We start from the raw sequence: 19,294 nt of genomic DNA, 5'->3' as shown, positions 1-19,294 counted from the left end.
ATGTCTTTGCTATTCTTTCCATAGATCTCTCCTTGGACTTTTGAGTTTTAAGAATTATTTTGGAAAAGGAAGTGTGGGGTGAAGGTTGAGAATAAAGGCAGAGAGAGAGAAAGCTTGTCTGCAAGGCAGATTGTTTTCCAGTCTCTCATAGCTATATTAAAAAGTACCTGGAGACAAGTTAAAGAAGAGGTATTCCTAGCCCCAGCACAGAACTGTTGCTCGTAAAATCAGCATAGCTGATGGTGCCTAACAACATCCTTGGGCAGCTCGTGCTTGAGCAGTTCACCAGGTTATTGTAGAACAGATTATCCACACTGTCTATCTCCTCCTGCCCAGGGGAGAGGCTGCCAAGTCCTCATCAGGGCCCAACTGCTGCCTTTACTCCCAGTGACTGGCAGAGGAGATGGTGTTTAATTTGAGAATTGGTTGTGTTTGTTTTGTGTGCTGTTAGACAGGTATCCTTTGCAGGCCTCAGCAAGGATACAATTCCTGTGAACGCTGATGGATGTGCAGGGGAAGAGGCTGGGGAGGGCTTTGGGGGTCGGTGCTGCCAGGTTTCTGTCTGCTGCTGTGTGTGCAACACAATCTGTGCTGAGGATGCAGCCTCTGCCTGCCACAAGGGCCAGCAGGAAGGCTCTGCTGTCTGTCTCATCCTAACAGGAGCTGTGGTAGGGAATGGGGGGGAAAGAGCTGAATTCCTCTGGGTGGTCAGAAGAAAGCAGGACTAGGGGCAGTGAGTGGTGTACCTGATGGGATGCCCATTTGTAGCCTCAAGCCTTATCCCTGCTCTCCTCAGCAAGGTCTTCCCATGTTTCCTGGTATTGCTGAGCTGCTTGATAACATTTCTGTCTCTAGTTAGCTAACCAGAGTGCCTGCAACTGCAGGGAAAGTAATTCATTTGTGTATTGACACAAACCATAATAATCCTGAAAATTTGCTATGTAATGGGTGCATGCTGCCATTCAGAATTCCCTGGTCACCTGAATCTGAGGCAAAGCAAAAGGAAAGAAGATGGCTGTTCTGTTTCTTGTAATGCAGGTTGGTGGGATTTGTCTGATATCAGACCCAGCCTTTCTGCCCTCAGGTTGCCACAGAGTTTTACAGCAGACCCAGAGAGAAGAACACATTCCTGGTGTTTCAGTGATTTCCAGATTTAGTCCAGCCACCAATATGTAGTTGGTCTCTTTGGCATGGAAACTACATCATCTTCCTATCTTTCTCCTCATATGAGTTTGAAGCATGACTAGTTTGTCCAGCCTCCATCTGCAGGTTGCCATGTGTGTAGCACCTTTTTTTTTTTCTTTTTCTTTTTTACGGACACAAAAGGATTAAGTTAACTGTTAAATCACAAAAAAGATGGACAGCTTCTCTCGTTGAAAAAATTAAGTTATGATAGTACAAATAATATTTCTTAAGTCTAGTTTTTTGATACAGTGACAAAAACTTCAAGTCAATCCTTTTAATTACACTTAACAAATCAGTGCACAGTGGGATGTAGTGCAAAATTAAACAAGCTACAGTCTTACGGACAACCTAGAAATGCATTCCTCAGTGTCAGAGCCATCCACTGGTTCCTCCAACCTATTTTTCAACCACATAAGATTTAATTGTTGCAAATGGAATACTTGTTCTACAGAAGTCCAATAAATCTGCAGTCTGTCTTCCCAGTAATCAATCACAGATTGTGAATTGCATGAGGAAAAATCTATAAGATATGTTCTTCATGTCTAGTACGTTGGGTTATTTTCATGTCTTGTGGTTTGAATTTGGCCACTGTCATTTTAGAGGAATTTCCTGCCATCTGCGTTCAATTGAATTTTCTCACAGATTTGGGCTTGCTTGTAAATACTGGGATCTGGCAAAAGGAGTATCTTTGTTCTTCAGGGGCATATTCAAAAACCGTTAACATGGTGTTGGCAATGTGCTGGGTTAGGGAAGATCCAGGAGATAAAAAAGGTATAAATTCCCCCTGCCCCTAACAGCTGATGATTTATCTGTGAAGGAAAGAGAACGAGTGCATGAGTGTGTGGTAGAGTTTTATCTCAAGCTATCATGGTATTTCATATTTTGCTTATTATTAGGGTGTTGGTTTGACTCTCTGCTTGTGACCATGTACACAGGCAGCAGGCTTAGAGTAGCCAAAATATTACAGCAAATTCCTGGGGGATCTCATTGCACGGTCCCAAACAGATTGGGAGTTGGTTTACCACCAGCTCTAATTTGTGTTTTGGCTGCTGATTTTTGCATTGAGTTAATATCCAAACAGTGATATTGGCATATGTAGATTCTTAGAAATCACACATACCTTGGGGCAAAGGGGCTATCTGCCTTCAGTTTAACATATCAGCTGCAGTGTTACAAAATTCAAGGTAATCTCATCATCCTAACTGAAAGCTGGAGAGAGCCCTCTGCATTCCTTCCTGAAAGAGTGTGTATAATCAAATAAAAAAAAAAATCCAAGCATTGAGGATCAAGTTTAAACCAACAAAATCAAAACAACTCAGGAGGGAGTTTATTGCCGTCTTGAGCTTAACCTCACAATGAGAAATAGCAGATAAAATGGATTTACATGTGTACTCAACTGTGTTACTCACTAGAGATAGATGTGTCAGCTCAGAAGGAACCTGCTTCAATTTATCTCATTTTGCATATTTCAATTTGTCAGACTTTGTGTTGTTTGGGCATAAATCAAGGGCAGTTCCAGCCTTACTGTGAAATGTAGGCCTGTGAAAATGATGGCAAGGGCTTCTAGATTTATCACATCTCTGCTTTCGTAACAGCTTATTCCGTTTGTAGATGGAAAGATGTGTTTTCTGACTGCTGCTTTCTCAAACTAACTTTGGTCTTTAGGAACGGGTTACTTCACCCCGTGTGTCACTGGGCCAAGATTAGATCTTCCCCAGCTCCTTTAAACTTGAATTGTGCATTTAAATATGTGCAGCTGCCTGGAGTTCAGCATAGTGAGCTGTTGATAATGCAGCAGAGGGAACCCTGCTTCTGCTCCCTTAGTGTTCTGCAGGATGGGGAGAAACAAGTGTTTTGGCCAGCCATGTCCTTGGAGTCCCTGTGTTGTTTAGCCTTTGGTTTCTGTAGCAAGCATTTTCCAGATTCTGTCAGTACCTGACAGCAGTCCTGTCTAAGATGTTAAAGAACAGCTTGGTCCAGGCAGCCAGAGGGTGTCATTTTTGCATAATTTATTTTTTGGAAGAACTGCAGAATCAACGAGTTGTTTTCAATATTGCATTTTCCATGGTCTGGAAATAGTCAGTGCCTGGGAGGCACTGACTTGCTCCTTGCAATAGCCTCGGACACACTCAAAACTCTCAGGCTTTGTCACTGCAGCCTCTGCCCTGCCCAGGGATGCTGAGAGCTGGGCAGAGCAAAGCACTTCACTCTTACTGCCACGAGCAGCTGCACTTGCATTTCTGTCTCTGGCTGCTTTCAGGACAGGCAGCTTTTCCAGCACAGAGCAGTGTTTGCCTTGGATACACGGGGAGATTGCTGCTTCACATGAATCCTGGGGAATACCTGCACTCCTGCTCCAGGCAGGCTGGCAGTGAGTAAATGGGCACAGTTCAGCTGGAGCAGGGTGATGCTGTGTGGTTCTGCCTTTTGGGGTGCCAGTGTGTCACCCTGGCTGCCATGGGCCTGTTCACTGCCTGGGAGGAACCTCTCACATGGAATATTCCCCCAAGGGTCACATATGTCTTAGGTTATCTTTCCAAAGATTCCAAATCATAGCAATATTTTGGAGGGATTACCCAGTTCTTGCTGGGCATACTTTTCTTTCCTCTTTCCCTGTTTCCATTTTTTTTTTAAATTGGTCTTCCTGTCATAACATTGGTATAGATACTTGTAATTTTTGAGCGTATTTCCAGTGATGTAACTATTTTAATTAAGTTATAATACATCAGGCAGCACTATTCCGGCTTCATAAGGAGCTGAGGCTGTTTCTTTATGAATAAATAGATGTTTATTCACTACTTCTGTTTTTAATATGGCATGGCTATATCAACAAAGATTTGACCTATTTGATCTTGACAGTAAAGGCCGTGATAATCTAGAAACACACCTTCCAACTTTAAGCCATGACTCTGAGAGAGAGAAGTTCCTTTATTTAAGTAAAGTTTCCAAGATTCTCTGGATCACCAGTTTAATTTGCTTGTTTACCAAACAAAGGGTTGCATTTTACACAAGCCAAATGAGCCTGGCACTGCAAATAAAAAACAGATTACATTCGTTGCCATTAGTCACTCAGACTTAAAGGGCAGCTCCTCCCTGAAAAGCAGCTCTAAAAACGGCATTGAAGATTTCCATGGGTTTTGTCCTTTAGTATTTCCAAAGCATAAACACTAAAGCAATACTTCTATTTCCTTGTGTCAGTCTTGCACAAATTAATTTTGTTGACTGAAAGTGTTTCACATTTGACAAGCCTGTCTCCTGTTCACTTATGGTTTCACTCTGTGCAGGTTTTGTCTCTGATTATTCTGAGGCAAATCTGAGTTCTGTTGTAGTCAAGAAGAGCTGAAGCTCTTTATTTCTTAATATTTTTTTTAGTGAGTAAATGATGGATGGGATAAATCTTCCGCATTTTCTTTCAGTGATAAGATCACATCATGTCCTGAATAAATCCTGTTGTTTGCTCCAATGTTCCTTTGCTTTGGGTATAATATTTCTTGCTTTGTCTTCAGGAAAGTTGATAATTTGCTTTGTCCCTGATCCTTTGTCACTTTATCACTTCATCCTGTTACCCTCTTGTTCCCTCTGTAGTGCCTTCACACACTGTAATTTTCCTCTCTCAAACAACTATCTCCCTTCCTTCTGCTGGATTTCCCAAGCACATGCCAACTCACTGAGTTCATCTGCATGATGCTCTTCATCTAAGGCTCTATTGGAGACCAATAAAACCTGTAGGGAATTAGCTGACAAAGCCAATTGTTACTGTTATTTCATAAGAAAACATGCTTGAATTTTCTTTCTCTTTCTCTGAATAGCTAAATGATCCTAACAATAGTTCTCTTGTTCTTTCTCCTTTATTTGCTTCTCCCTGCCATTTTGTATCATGAAGTTAAATTACTGATGTATCTTGGGTGCTGAAGGGCATCTCTCAGGTTTGCCACATGGTTACTGCAGAAAAAAGAGCATCACTTAAAATTCTGCATGGTTTTGATAAGAACAGGATGCTTATCCTATGGGTAGTGAAAAATTCCTAATGGTCTTACTGATCTAGTCTGGCTTTCAGATGCTTGGGGTATGTTGTAATTTTGGTAAGTAAATCTGTTGTTGCTGGGAAGCTTCCCTGGATATGCTAATTCAATTTTGTTGGGATCCTGAGCTGTATCGCAGTAAGAACACAGACAATCTATGCTGAAACATTGTGTGATTGTGCATATCTGTGACTCAGAAGTTTCTGGAGTCAAGGTGCCCCAGCAAGATGGAGCAAAATAACCTGGAGTCTTGGCTTGATCTCCCACTGTACACCTGAGAATTGCAGGTGTTGATGTCACTGTGAGAACTTCTGAGCTACCAATGAAATCAGATGAGCTGAATACAATTTTGCAGTTACCCAAATGTTGCATTTGCTCAATCCAATTGGATTAAAACCATATCCTGCCTCTTTTAATGTGACTACACAGAAAGGTTGCTGTGCTCAAACTACTGTTCATGTGGCTTAGTAGTTTGAGCTTCAAAATACATCATGGAAGATTGCTGTGCTAAAAACTGATAAATCCAGGAGTAAAAACTAACATCTCTATTAGAGGTTTTCACAGATCTTCAGCAAATGGTTCTGTTAAAGGTGGCATAAATTTGTGTGCTTGAAATGTGTTTACCCAGCTGAGATTTTGACATGGATGGCATCGATCATTGGAAAGTACATTTGCATTTCACTTACCTATAATTTTATAGAAGCCAAATGCTTAAGTGCAAGCAGGTGAGTAATTTAAACCATTGTGGACTATACACAATCCAGAGAGTAAACAGGTCATCAGAGTAAATTAGGGATGAAGCTGTAGAATAAAACATGCCAGCTAAAAGACTTGATACATTATCCTTACAGTTCTCAAAGACATGCATAATTATCATCTTGATACAAGTGTCTTAATTTAAGTCAGTATTTATATCTGGAGTTAGTATGAAGCTCTGAGAGCTATAGGAGCCATGGGAAGCACCATCTGAGAGAGTGAAAAACTCCACAGTAGGGTAGCTGTGAGTGGTGCAGGGATCTCTGACTCCAGCCATGTTATTATTACTTTTTATGATGTGTGACTTGTGCTGTGACAGATTAGAAATCTGTTGTTGGAAGCTCAGAGAAACATAGATACAGAAAGTTCTATGAAAGTGTTTTAGAAACCATTGACGTTTCCTAATTATATGCATTATTTTTTCTAATATTTTTTCCTGTCACTTTGGTTTGTGGTTGTTGATAAACAATTGGCTTTATTTAAACTGAAGCTCTCTTCTCAAACCCTCAACTTTCTTGTGAGCTGGATGCTCAACCCATCATTTGTGGCTCACCCAGTTGCTGTGGGCATATTTAGGACTAACGTTATCACATATCTTGCTTGTTGTTATGTAGGAAAACTAAAGAGGTGGTGGAGGATAAAAGAGAGTCTGTAATCTCAGAGGGAAATTACACCTTCAAGCCAGCACCTTTGCTCTTGGAAAGCTGAGAACCTTGCGGGGAAGGAGCAGTTAAAATTCTTGGTTGGGTTTGTGTTGTAAGCTCACAACAGGCTGCAGAAGGTGTGGGGCTGTCAGGCTGTTCTCAGCTCAGGACAAAAGCTCAGCTGCCCTGAAACCAGCAAAGGGAGCTGAAGGCAAGGCAAAGCCCAGTACAGAGAAGCTCTCAGAAATCCCTCCTTTGCCAGAAGTCTGCATAATCCCCAAAGTGATGCTGATACTGCCAAGAGACAAGAGGGCTGTGGCTGTTCCTCCTCAGCTATTAGTATTAAACCAACATGACTGTGGGAGAGATCAAATTGCATCTGCTGGCAGAAAACCCCTCTGGCTCACCCTGCCTTGGTGCCTGCTGGAAGATGTGGCAGGGCTGCAATATTTGGGTAATGAATGTTGCTGTGCCATCTTCACTTGGAGCTATTCCCTTGCAGAATTCCTTGGGAATGATGTGGTTAACAGTGTGTTTGTTTAAGAGGCAAGGGGGGAGGGAAATTAGTATCAGGTAAAAATGTATATGTCTGTGTGTATATATAAATTCCCAAAGCATTTGCAGCCAGCTACTTAATAGTTTTCATTGAATTAATTTTAAAATGTGAACCTTGTTTCCTTTATTTAATAGAACAAAACGGCTTCCATATTCTTGCCTGTAACTAGCAAGGTTTATATAGCATTCTGCAAACAAAGTAAGCATTAAAGTCCCTTTTGTCCATCTGTGGAATGAATAATTTTGTGCAAAGTATTTATTATAAGCACACGATACACTTAAACTTTTTACTGTAGTGGTGACAGATCCAGCACAGAACTGGATTGTTAAGTAGCAAGCACACCACGCTTCCATACTGTATAAAAATTTACTGACCTTTCTAAAGGCTCCTAGGTTCAAAGGAAAATGTTAGCTCACTTGGCTAACTTTTGGGTGCTACTTAAAACAATTCTGGATGTTGGAAGCAGTGCACAAGAGGCTGTGAGGAGTTTCAGTCAGAATTGCACAACTTCAGGAAGGTGAACGGAAAGCTTTGGGTTGGGTACACGTGGACACTGGCCACCCTCCTACTCCCTGGGACTGCACAAGGCAACAGCTGGGTACCCCTGGGTTAGGTACCAAAATATCCTTGTGAACCACCTCAGAAAAACTTCAGGATTTCCCTTTACTTGGCAGAAGTTGGGACTAACCTAGAGGTGACATGTCACAAATACCTCCCACTAATGTGGCTGCTTTTAGGATGATTTATGGTGGGTTCTATAATGTACCAATGTACACACACAGCAGTCCTATTTGCTGTAAGTGAAGCAGTCCCTTCCCTTCTGGGAGTTACACTCTTGTACATGGCAGTTAATTGCTCCCAGAGTCACACTGCTTCCCCTCTGGGATTCAGTACGTGTTTAACATTCAGCTGTCTTGTCAGAACCCAGACTTTGGGCTCCCCAGAACATCCTTCACTTGGGTCTGTATGCAGAGAGCCAAATTCAGGCAGGGCATGAAGAGATGAGATTTATGGATTAGCCACAGGCACAGAGGAGCCCACACCAGGCTGGAGGGAGTCCCAGTGGGCATAGCACACGGGCCCAGGGCTCTTGGAGGTGATCTGAGTCACACCACTGTAGGTTTCCTGTAACCTTGGTTATGCTCACCTCTAGATTTGGCCTGCAGGCTCTGCAGAATGTCTTGAACATGGCAGGAGGAGCAGCTGGTTTAGTTTGTCTCTCATTGTACTGGTATTACTGGTTGGAGGACAAAAAAAGAGACAACTTTTATGAAGATGTATTGCAAATGTATTCTGGCAGACAAAGCAACAGATTCCTTTCTGTTGATCCCTTCCAATCTGCTGCCCACCCTGTGGAATTAGCTGCCTGCCATGCCTTTATAGCCAGTTGCAGGGCCAGTCTTGTCTCCAGCAAAGCCTCTCCCTTATTTATTTGAATTTCTCAGGGATGAGCATTCAGGGACAGCATCTCAGCTGATGCCTGAATATCTGCCTTTCTCCATCTATCTGGTCCTCTTTCCAAGGGCTGTTTTCTTTGCTTGAATTGTATTTGCAGTCAGTGATAATGAATTCATGCCCAAACCCATTGTACATCATGTTCTTTATTGTCTTGATAGGGTTGCTGCAGTTGGGTGTCTATTCTGCCCTCCTAAGTGAGGTTGTTTGTCACTGACATTTCATCTGTAAGGGAAATGTCTTCAGCTGCTCTGCTGGTATATTCTGAGTTTTATGCTAGAAAAGTTCTTCAGGTTTTGCTGTGTTTGGGTTATGTCTGATGTGTAGAACGGCACCTGAAATGGACTCAGGGATGAAGAATGTGTCCCCTTTTCCAGCTGTAGCACCATCCTTAAGGCTCATGGTGGGCTGTCTGTGTAGCTGTTCTGGAAAGAAACCTTCTGGACACAGAGCTTGAGGAGCAACTCTTAGAATAAGCATTAAATTCTTTTCTGCATCTTTGAAATACAGCTGAAGATCAGAGTGGGTGTGCTCAGGCATGATAGAGGATAGATATTGTCATTTATATGCAACTGCATTCTCTCATAGGTTTTTTCCCTCAGGCTTATGGTTAGTAAAGAACCCTGGATCTCTTCTCACAGTTCAGCAGAAACCCTGCATTCCCTTTCTAGCTTTGCTTCATGGAGCATTCCTCTGTCATCATCACACTGTTTATAATGCTGCTTTCAGGAGAGATTTGCTCTTGTGCTTGCTCAAATCTCAGAGGGATCTGTAAGAAAGGAACAAAACCAGAGGGGCACTGAGTTCCTGCACTGCCTTTGTGGATTGGGAAGGTGGAGGAGAAGATACTCCTAAATGCAGGTCTCTTTATTAGGTTTCTGTTGCTCCCAATTCTTTGAGCCTGTCTATGTGCCAGTTGAGCTAATGCAGCAGAGGGCAGCTACTTCCCAGCACGTGCCATTTGTCACATCCTGGAAATTTCATGCTCAGTCTTGGGAAGTTTGGAAGTCTCAGCTCTTTGGGTATGCCTTTTCCAAAATGTCCTCAGGGTTACACACTGCAAGGTTGGAGGCATGGACAAACACAAGGAGGGAGGAGCAGTGGGAATGTTTCATGTTATTGTGAGTTTGGGAAAATGTCTTTGGTGTGTAGTTGGAATGTATTGTTGTAACCAAGAACAATAAACATAATAGCTGAGAACACATAGAAGTATTTCAGGATGTTAAGGAGTGACCAAAAAAAAGAGAGATTTCTCCTGTAAAAGCCTATTTTTTTGTTGGATAATGACGTAAACTCTGTTTATTTCCAAGCAGGCAATTTGCACATCTGTTCTGATGTTACTGTCCAGGTTTGTTTGCTATAATTATTTGATGGGAACACCTAAATTGTTTACAGTTCACAGCAAGACCCATTTAGTTGGGTCATTTGGTTTCTTCGTGCATGTAAGACATTCAGGGGGTTGTTTGATATACAGATAGGAGGAATCTGATGAAAAAATGTAGAAATGGTGAAGGTGATTTTTACTTTTATTGAGTCCTGCACCTGACGCAGTGTTAGCTATAGTTTTAAATTCAACTCTTGTGTCAAAAAGAAACTTGAAAATAAGTCATGTTTTATAGTCTCGATAATGTGGTGTCTGTTTCAGCTGATACTTTATTTCTTCAGTCCTTTGATTCTTTCCATATGAAGGCAGCAAATACTTCCATCAGGTTGATACAGCTTTTTCTTTCCTTAGAAGTTGGATACCTTTAGAATGGCTCGAGCAACTGCATCTCTAAAATTTGCATAAATAAATCAACTGTGTACTGTGGCTTTTGTGATGTTCAGTGTCTTTATTATTTGATGATTAAACGTAATGCAATTTACTAATGAAGAGATGTATTTTGAAGAGCAAAGGTCAAGGCCAGATTTGAAGACTTCCATTGCCCGAAATGTCTAAAGTAATTTTAATCAGGGAATTTACTTGCAATCATCAAAGCACTTTTCCTTTCATGATTTGAAAAAATTTTGCTGCTGATGTTTATAATTATGGAACACCACCATCAAACCCTTTGCTCATCAAACTTCATTACAATGATTTATTTGACATGCAGTAATACTTGTAATGCAGAACAGAAACAGAGCTATTGATTTACCAGCAAATTCATTAAAATTGTGTAAGTATTATTGCCAATAGATACACAAGGAACATAAATTATTTTATTCTGTTTTTTGAGTTACAGAGGGTCTGTCAAGGAGTTCCTTATAAAGCAGAGCTGAACGCTGATATTTCTGTACATTAACAGACTCTGCTGGAATAGCTTTTCATATTTAGAGGTCTTATACTGTCACTTTTTGCTTACAAAAGTATTTTGGTTGGTCCAGTCGTGTCTTGGAAGGAAACATATTTTATGACCTGTAATGAAGACAAGTGTATGGTGAGTGAGATATCAAGACTCTTTTTCAGATACTAAAAAGATTACTTAATGGGGAGGGAAGATGGTCTGCATTTTTCTGTGTCACAAGTTTCAACTTCATCCAGAAGCAACCATGTGTTTAAAATATTTTTCTGATATCAAGAAATCTTTAACTTGTTTTTATTTATGTTAAAATGATTCCAGAAGTGCGGAGGAGGGCATTTGCTGGTATTGTATCTCCAGATTATTCTTTCGTGTAGTATCTCTTAGATTTTGTAGGATGTTCTACAGCACCTGCTCCAGTGGAGCTGCAGGATTGATCAGGATTTGCCACAAAGTGGTAGTGACTTTGCTTTGTTGTCAGTAGTGAGTTCTGTGAATTGTTGGTACTGTGCAGGAGGGAAAGTTCCATCCTGTTACACCAGTGATGGAACTCTCTGAAGAAATGTGAAAACTGAGTTGGGCTCTGGAGGGAGTTTGTCTCTGTGGGATTTACTCATGGAAGGCTGGATGTTAGAAGGAGCTCCTGGAGCATTGAAACTGTGCTGAGTTCCAGGGCACATTTTGTTCTTCATGTGTGTTACTGCTTTCCCTGGAGGGTTTGGATTTTTTTTCCCTTTGCTCTTTTCTCTAGGCAGTTTCATTCTGTGCTTATCAGGGCTCTGCCAGATGCCACGCTGAACAGTGTGCTGCTTTCCCCAGTACAGAGCATCTACTCCACTGTTTCTTGGGTTCCTTGCCTAGCCTCAGGCAGGATTTGTTTTTTTAATTACAGAGTTAATTTTTTTCTTTGGACACAATTCAAACAGCTAACAGTAACGCTCGTATATCCCTTAATGCCTATGACAGGTTTTCCATGTAAACAAAAATTGCATCTGTCCTCAGGGACTAACTTCTGTGAGTATATATCATGAAATGTTGGCTATTTTTATAAGGTATGTAAATGAAAATGGAAAATACTGAGAGGCTGTCCTGGAATGTGAAGAGCTTATATTTCTGTCTGAACTTGGATAAGCAAACCTGTCCTTGTTTTTAAAAATGGTTGTTCTATTTGATTCAGGGCTTTGGTTTTGGCTGATTGGTAGGGTATGACCCTTCAGGTCAGTCTGGATCTAATGGAGATTCCAGTGAAATCACAGAATTGAGCAGTCAGGAGCCACCAACAAGCAGATAGGAGATGAAAGCTGAGTTATTCATTGGCCCTAAAATTGAGTGGTTTTGCAAAAGGAACTGGCATCAATGCTGGAGTGCAGGGAATTTTGGTGACCGGCATGAGCTGAGGAACTGTCCCACGGTCTCCCAGCAGCAGGATTTGGCTGGGCTGTTCTGTGTGTCAGTTCATGAAGGCACCAGCAGAAGTTCTGGGGATCTGTGTTCTGATCAACTGGATCCACAGAACCATCCTGGGTAAGTCAGGCAGTCTCACACAGCACAGCATGAGAATGGCTGCACAGACAGTATTTCCTTCACAAGATTTTCTCTGAACTTCACAGGTTTTCCAAGAATATCCATTCCATGTGTACAGTCATTGCTCCTGAGGTGCATAAATGTCTCTGGTTCTGCTAGGAGACAAATTACTATTGTGTTGATGTTTCGGCTCTTTTAAAGAGCCCGTGGATAGAGCAGATGTGTTCATGGAGGCACTGGGCCTCAGGGCTTTGGCATCAGGATAAATTACTAGAGAGTAACAAATCACCTCGTGTCAGTTGCTCACTTGTGAGTAACCACATGCACACTCTTTCCCTGCAGCACCTCCTTGTCAGTGAAACGTACTTCAGCTCTCTTTTCTGAAAGGAGAGCTACCTTAAATTAGGTTGCACTTACTTCAGGAAAGTGCCTGTATGAGACAGTATGAAGTGGTTGATAAATAGAAGCTTGCCATCTTGCAGTGTGGATCTTCTGAGTTTCCTTTCACTTTAAATATGGTAATTATTTTTTCTAGTTCAGAAGGAAATCAAAACCAGTTTAATCTTCTTCATCTATTTCTGACTTCAGAAAATATCCCTGTTAGTTTCCTAGTTCAAAACTGCTCTTGCTGTTCTGTGGAAGAAAATACCCTTCCTGAGAGAATTTCTGGTAGCATAAAAAATTGGCAATTTAATTTCTGTGCTCAAATTACAGCATTCCCCTCAGAAAAATAATCTTTCTTTTCCTTTCCTGAGTGCTCAAAAAGAAGAAGAAAAAAATGAGCAAGTTCTCCTTTGGTTTGGTTCTGTTGATTCGATTGGCTGATTTCTTTATGGTGTTTCTCCAGAAGAACACAGGATCTGAAACTCACTCTTGATCCCAAAAGCACGTAGGTCCTCTAAACTGGTGAAGCAGAAGGAAGGGAACTGAAATGGGAAGAAAGGTGTCTTCCTTTTTAAGCAAGAATTTTCTTTCAGCTGTTTCTGTTCCATGAGCACTGCCAAATCTCCAGTGGAGACTGGAGTCTGGAGAAGGCTCTCTTCCCACCTACTCTAACATCAGCCATGTTGAAGATCTCTCCACCCAGTCCTGGCCAAAGACTGTGTTTCAGTGAGGTGTTTGGCTTTCTCCTGAGCTGGAATCCAGAGCAGTAAAGGATTGGTGGCAGCTTTGTGATGAGAGACCCTGGCCTGGGCATATCCTTAGTCTTGGAGCAGGGTGTATCCTGCAGCCATTCCTGCTTCCTGTGAGGGTCTGCTGGCAGCAGTCATTAGGATGGATGTGGAAACTGCAAAAGTCCCAGATTCCCAAGGCAGGCTGGAGGGAGGGATGGGCTGGTTTGCCTCCCTGGTGATGACAGGCCTTGAGGCCTTAGAAATAAGGGTGTGAGGGATGGGATGGGATGGGAGGGCTGGGATGACCCAACAGCAAACAGGCTGGGGAAAGGGAGGGAGAAAGTGGTGACAGGGACTCCAGGGCTCCTCTTAGTTTTCTTGCTTTTGTCCCTTTCTGTTGTTTTTCTCTGTCAATGCAACGGTGAAAATGTGACTAGGCCACAATTTAAGGTGAATGGGAAGTGACTGAAATCTGATACTACAATAAAATGTGTTAAAGTATTGTCTTAAGCTGGACTTTTGCATAGAGCCAGATCTCAGATTGGATTGAGCCTTGGGCTAACTGCACTGTGCCTGATTTCTGGCTGCTCCTTGGCTTGAGCTGTTACTTCGTTTCCAGCAAAACCCTAATTCTCAGAAAGTATTTTTCAATCTTTTTATCCTCTGAGTGCTGAATTCAACTTACTTGCCCCAGAAAGCCTCACTGAAATGTGCTCTGGCAAGGCTGTGTCTACCTGTCCTTTCTCTAGTGGGTGATCTGTTGGGGAATGGGCCTTTCAGTGCAGTCTGAGCTAATTTGCCAGAAATGAAGACAGATTGTAAAAGGTACTGCAGCCTACTCAAAAAGGTTTCTTTCTCCCTTTCCCTTTGCACCAGTTGGTTTGTTATAAGGAGGCATGTCTGTGAGGTACACTTGCATTGATGATTCCTTGGGATGCTTCTGAAGATCCTTTCCTGTGCTCTAAAATTAACCATGAAGGTTCCTCCTGTCTGGCAGTGACAGCAAAGGCTTAGGAGGTTTAGAGTTCAGGCTTAGCTCCAGTGAGTATCTCAAAATATATATGTCTCTGCAATTCTGGAGCCTATTTGAATTATTCAGACTTCTTCCTGACAAAGATCATGCAATCCCCGGTGTGCTCTCTGGCTATATTTTAAGATACTTTTGGTGAAGGCTTCATATTAGGTCTTGCCAGCAAATACATAAAGCATTAAAATGGGGGTGGCCAGACAGCAATGTTTTGACAATAACTTCTCTATGTAGGGTGATTGTATGGTCCTGCAGAACTCAGGTATCTCTCGGTCTTTAATATATTTATTTTGTTAGTATCCCTATGAGATACAGAAATGCTGTTACTCCCATTTTACTAGAAAGTCATAAAGTGCAGGCTGAACTGAATGACTTGCCTGAGGGCCATCTAAAATGTGAATTATCAGCTCCAGTGTTTCAGTCTTTGGTCTAATCCAAGGTCCATCTATGTTCCAGGCCTTCAAGTAGACATAGGCACCACCGTCTTTGAAGATAATCATGTACTGTTGAAGGAACAGCTGAAAGTGTCCTAACCTTATCTTAATTAAGGTGTCATAAGAAAACAACTGTAAAATACATCAGCTGTGATAAAAGTGTTGAACTTGATAGGGAGACCTGAAAGATTCAGACAGTAAAGGGCCGTTGTTGCAAGGGTAGTAAAATATATGAGCTATATGGAAGATGAGTTCCATTAACCCCTGAAAACATATCAGTCCTATCTGTTATTTTTGTTAATTGGCATATACAATTGTTCCCTGCATTGAGGTGATGCAGTAAAACTTAGAGGAATTTGTACAGTTTATTTCCTGTTGGTGGAATCTGTCTATGCTGGAGTTTGTACTGGACAGTCACATTTACAGAACTTGCAGTTTGCACAGCCTCTGGATGCATTTTGCTTTCCTTGTTCTGTTGGGTGTAGTTTACTGAGACAGAGGTTGTTTGTTGTTCCTGTAATGTCATGAATTAAAGCAATCCTACAGTAGTTTTATTTGTTTCTTCTTATAAAGGAGTGCACTCTACCAGAATTGCAGTTAGTAGTTGTTGTTTAAAAGTGAACTTTAGAAAGTAGTACTTAATTGTGCTTTCATGTGCACATACTTTGTATAAGCAGGGCCTCTGTTTGCGATTTAGGTCAAGAATTGCTATCCTCCCATCTAATAACACTAATTCCATCCAGGAGCATCCAGAAGGCACCAATAGCAGTGGAACATGGAGCTGGCTGGGTGTCACAGTCACTTATTGGTGCCTGAGACTAATTTCCCACCCAACCTGACTGTTCAGTGTTGATGTGCTTGCAAGTCCTGTCAAATTCAAAGCATGAGTTAGGACAGCGACAGTACTGATGCATCTGAGGAAATTCTGGCTCCATTGACTTTGGCAAAGAATTGAGTGGGTTTGAAGATTTTAAAAATATTTGGGGAATTAGCAGTTGTTTTTCTTTACATAAAGTATCTTTTCAAGAAAATTTGTGTTAAAAAAAACTTAGTCTCTGCTAAACTTCAACTGGGTTAATAAAAAAATAAATCTTCAGACTTATCCAAGCTACTAAAAAGTTGGCAGGATGAAAACCTAAGGAAAAAGAAGTAATTTCTGGCACGATGAGTTCTTTTTATTTTGCATTTTGTTACATTTATATATGAGTCCATTGTTGCTACTTGCTTTCAATAAAAGGCAATCATTACACAAACCCTTATTCTGGTCACTGAGCCAATCTGCAGTTTTAACAAAAAGATTAGGTTCAGATTACTCAACTGACCTTTCTCAGAAAAATAGCCTGATAATATTTAAGGAGTGCCTTGACTGACTGAAAATTTATCTTCCAATATCCTTATTAAAGAATCAACAGAGAGGTCTCAAGCACTTCACCAGCAGAGAGAGAGAACTAAAACCCCACAGTGGTGATGACTGTTGCTGCAGCAGAACGAAGACAGAGTTTTTCTTGCAGATTTATTTATTTTTTTTTGCATTGTTCTGTTCGTGTAAACACCAGCATTTCAGTGGAGAATCGTTTGGAAACTTTTAGCAGTGAAATGCTCAGAAATGTCCATGGCACACTGTACACTCATGTAAAGTAAGATCCCCTGTGCTAAACCCTATAAACTATATGTAAAAGAGTATTGTTTTGTTTGAGCTGAGGCCCCTCCATTGATTTCAGGGTACATCACATTGCAATAAAACCGTGGCCTTTAGTATCTCCTGTGAGCATCACTGTTCTCTGAATTACACAAGAGACATTAAAACTTGATGGCTGGAGAACAAGATGTAACATGCCTTAGAGGGTCAGGGTCATAGTCAGTGTCAGCTTGGAGACGTCATGTTTTTCTGGCAAGGCAGCAAGCCTTGCCATCCCTTTGGATTAGGAGGAGAAGGGACATTTATAGGTGGAGCTGAGTTTATCCCTGTGAGAACGGAGCATCCTGTAGGGCTAGGAATGGTGTATTGTACACGTTCTATAGCACGACCTGGCCTGCTGCACAGAGAGTTACAGGGGGTGAAATGTTGCTGGGATGTGACCAAAGGTCTGTGGTGGGTGGTAGTGCCTGAGGGAAAACAGGGATAATTAAAATAGGTGTAGTCAAGATAAAACTCAAACAATGAAAACCTAGTCCCTGTAATTCTTACTGATTTTGTTGTTTCTTAGATAAAAAACTCACAGACTTTAGATAAGGTTTTGGCTGCAAGGTCAGGATTTGATTTGCTAAGTATTTTAAATTACTGTTCCTTATTAGTTTCTAATAAAAAACATGAAGATTAAGTCATTGAGAGCTGAGAATTAACTTCTTGATTTGCCTCACATTCTTGTTTTTCAGAGGGAACTTTGTCCCATGTTTCTCTTTAACAAAAATTCATTATCAGTGTAAATCTCATCCCCAGATGTTTGCATATCTCTGTAAAAATACAGTTGTCTTGGAGAAATGATGTTTAATTTTATAAAAATCACTTTTTCCTTAGTGCAACCCAGACTGCTTGAATTGAAGGGTCTTCTAAATAAGAAAACTTCTAAACTTTAACAATCTAAGAGACAAGGAAGCAGTGCAGCAGGATGGAGATAATAAAACACAACAAAGACACTACAAACAGATGTGTCTGTGCTTCAGCAGCATCCTGTGAGCTGTCAGGTACGACTTAGCAGAGTGTGGTTACATTTGTGCCATTTGTTTTTCCTAAGAACAGAGGATGGATTTCAAGCAAGTTATTCTAGCAAAACCAAATAACTGCTGTTAATTTTTGGTTAATTTTACTATTTATTTAATTTTTTAAGTTTTATGCTTATATTATTTCTCAATTGCATTTTCATTTGTATCCTTTTTAGTGTCCTATTCTGTTCACATTGTGTGAGGTTAAGGCTTGTCTGTCTTGTTTTGTTGCACATCACTACCAAAAGAAAATTGATTTTATGGCGGAGATGAATATGAACAATGAACAAGTACTCAGTTTCCTGTCTCCTGATCCCAGTTGATAGTGTTACTATATTGCTATGAAGAAGAACTCTGTATATGGTACCGTGCAAATTAGGAAACTGGCCTCGAAATACCTTCATGTTTTGTGCTGAAATCCTCTCCTGACAGGCAATGCTGAATTTAGAGCGGTAGGGTTTTAAAAATACAGGGTTTCTAAGCAACAGTGTTTAGAGAGGGAACACTTCTTGTTCCCAGTTTTGCCTTTGACTGCTGTATCTATAAAATAGCTTAAACAAACAGGTTTCCATGTTGCAGAGTGATTAATTTTGATACTAAGGAAATGGGGCCCTGCTACCTTCCACATGCTCCCATGTACTTGCAGTGTGTTGTGGGCAAGGTGCAGGATCTTGGGATAAATGGGTTACTTTGTGTGTTCTCTTCATTTTACAAAGCATATTGTTCAGGGCTGGTTTTGTCAATAGCAGCTCAGCAATCCATAAAATAGCATAAATTGTAGGGTAAGAACTCGCAAAGGAAAACCTGGCATTGACAAAATCTTAGCTGCGTTTAAACATAATATCTGCAGGAAAGGGAGAAGGTGGTACCAAAAACTATGGAAAATGCTGTTTTACTAGAAAACAAGTTCTGCTTGTCCCAGTGTTGCATGTCTTCCCCCTCTCTTTGAGATGATTTATGTAGTAACTTTCACAAGCCTCATGGCATTTTGTTGAATTCCAAAGGAACTGACATAGAGATGTGTGCGATAGGATTAAAACTCAAGCATCTGTCATTTAAATGCTAATCTCTGTAGATTGGGCGAATTTGGCAGTAATTACCAGAGCCAGTGATGGTGCATACTGATTTGAGGAAATCCCTGATGTCCATTGCCCTGTGCTGGGAGGAGAACCAACGCCACCTTATGTCAGGGCCAAAGCAAGGAGAGATAATAGATATTGTAACAGATACTGGCTATGGATGGCCTTTCTGAGCATGCAAAGTCCTTTTGCATAGGATGGCTGTTTGTTAGACCCAGCTGCTGGTGAAAGGCTGCTCACTGCCTGGTGTGACTGGGTGTTTATAAAAAGCAGTTTAGAGTAACTAATGCATGAGATCACTGAAAAGGAGCGCTGGGATCTTAACCAGCTAAAAGAAAATGTTGCCTGTTTTAATTCAAAATCTTGATTTCAAAGATAGTCTGGTAAGATTTAATGTTTAGTCCTGATTTTATTTTTTCGCAGATGGTGTAAAACTTGGAATAGTGATTTGAGAAAAATGGCAGAACCATTTTCATGAATCAGTACCGAGCTTATTTGAAGAGAGTCTTGCTTTT

At 41.1% G+C, this 19,294-nt stretch overlaps 1 protein-coding gene across 5 annotated transcripts in view; it reads left to right on the top strand.

Moving 5' to 3' along the window:
• The window catches only part of GLIS1 (GLIS family zinc finger 1), a 178,163-nt gene that overhangs the window by 46,459 nt on the left and 112,410 nt on the right, over positions 1-19,294 (top strand). The window contains exon 1 of one of the 5 annotated variants that reach the window (XM_039711848.1): positions 17,564-17,682. The exons of the other annotated variants lie outside the window; for them this stretch is intronic. Coding sequence (XP_039567782.1) covers positions 17,607-17,682 — 76 coding nt within the window. The 5' untranslated portion in view covers positions 17,564-17,606. Of the gene's footprint in view, positions 1-17,563; positions 17,683-19,294 lie in introns of those variants that run through there. 5 annotated transcript variants of the gene reach the window in all.

Source organism: Passer montanus, unplaced genomic scaffold, assembly GCF_014805655.1.
Source record: "Passer montanus isolate IOZ18808 unplaced genomic scaffold, ASM1480565v1 scaffold25, whole genome shotgun sequence".
In the NCBI taxonomy this organism is placed as follows: Eukaryota; Metazoa; Chordata; class Aves; order Passeriformes; family Passeridae; genus Passer; species Passer montanus.
Note: the sequence above shows the minus strand (reverse complement) of the source record. Positions and strands in the feature narration are given on the sequence as shown.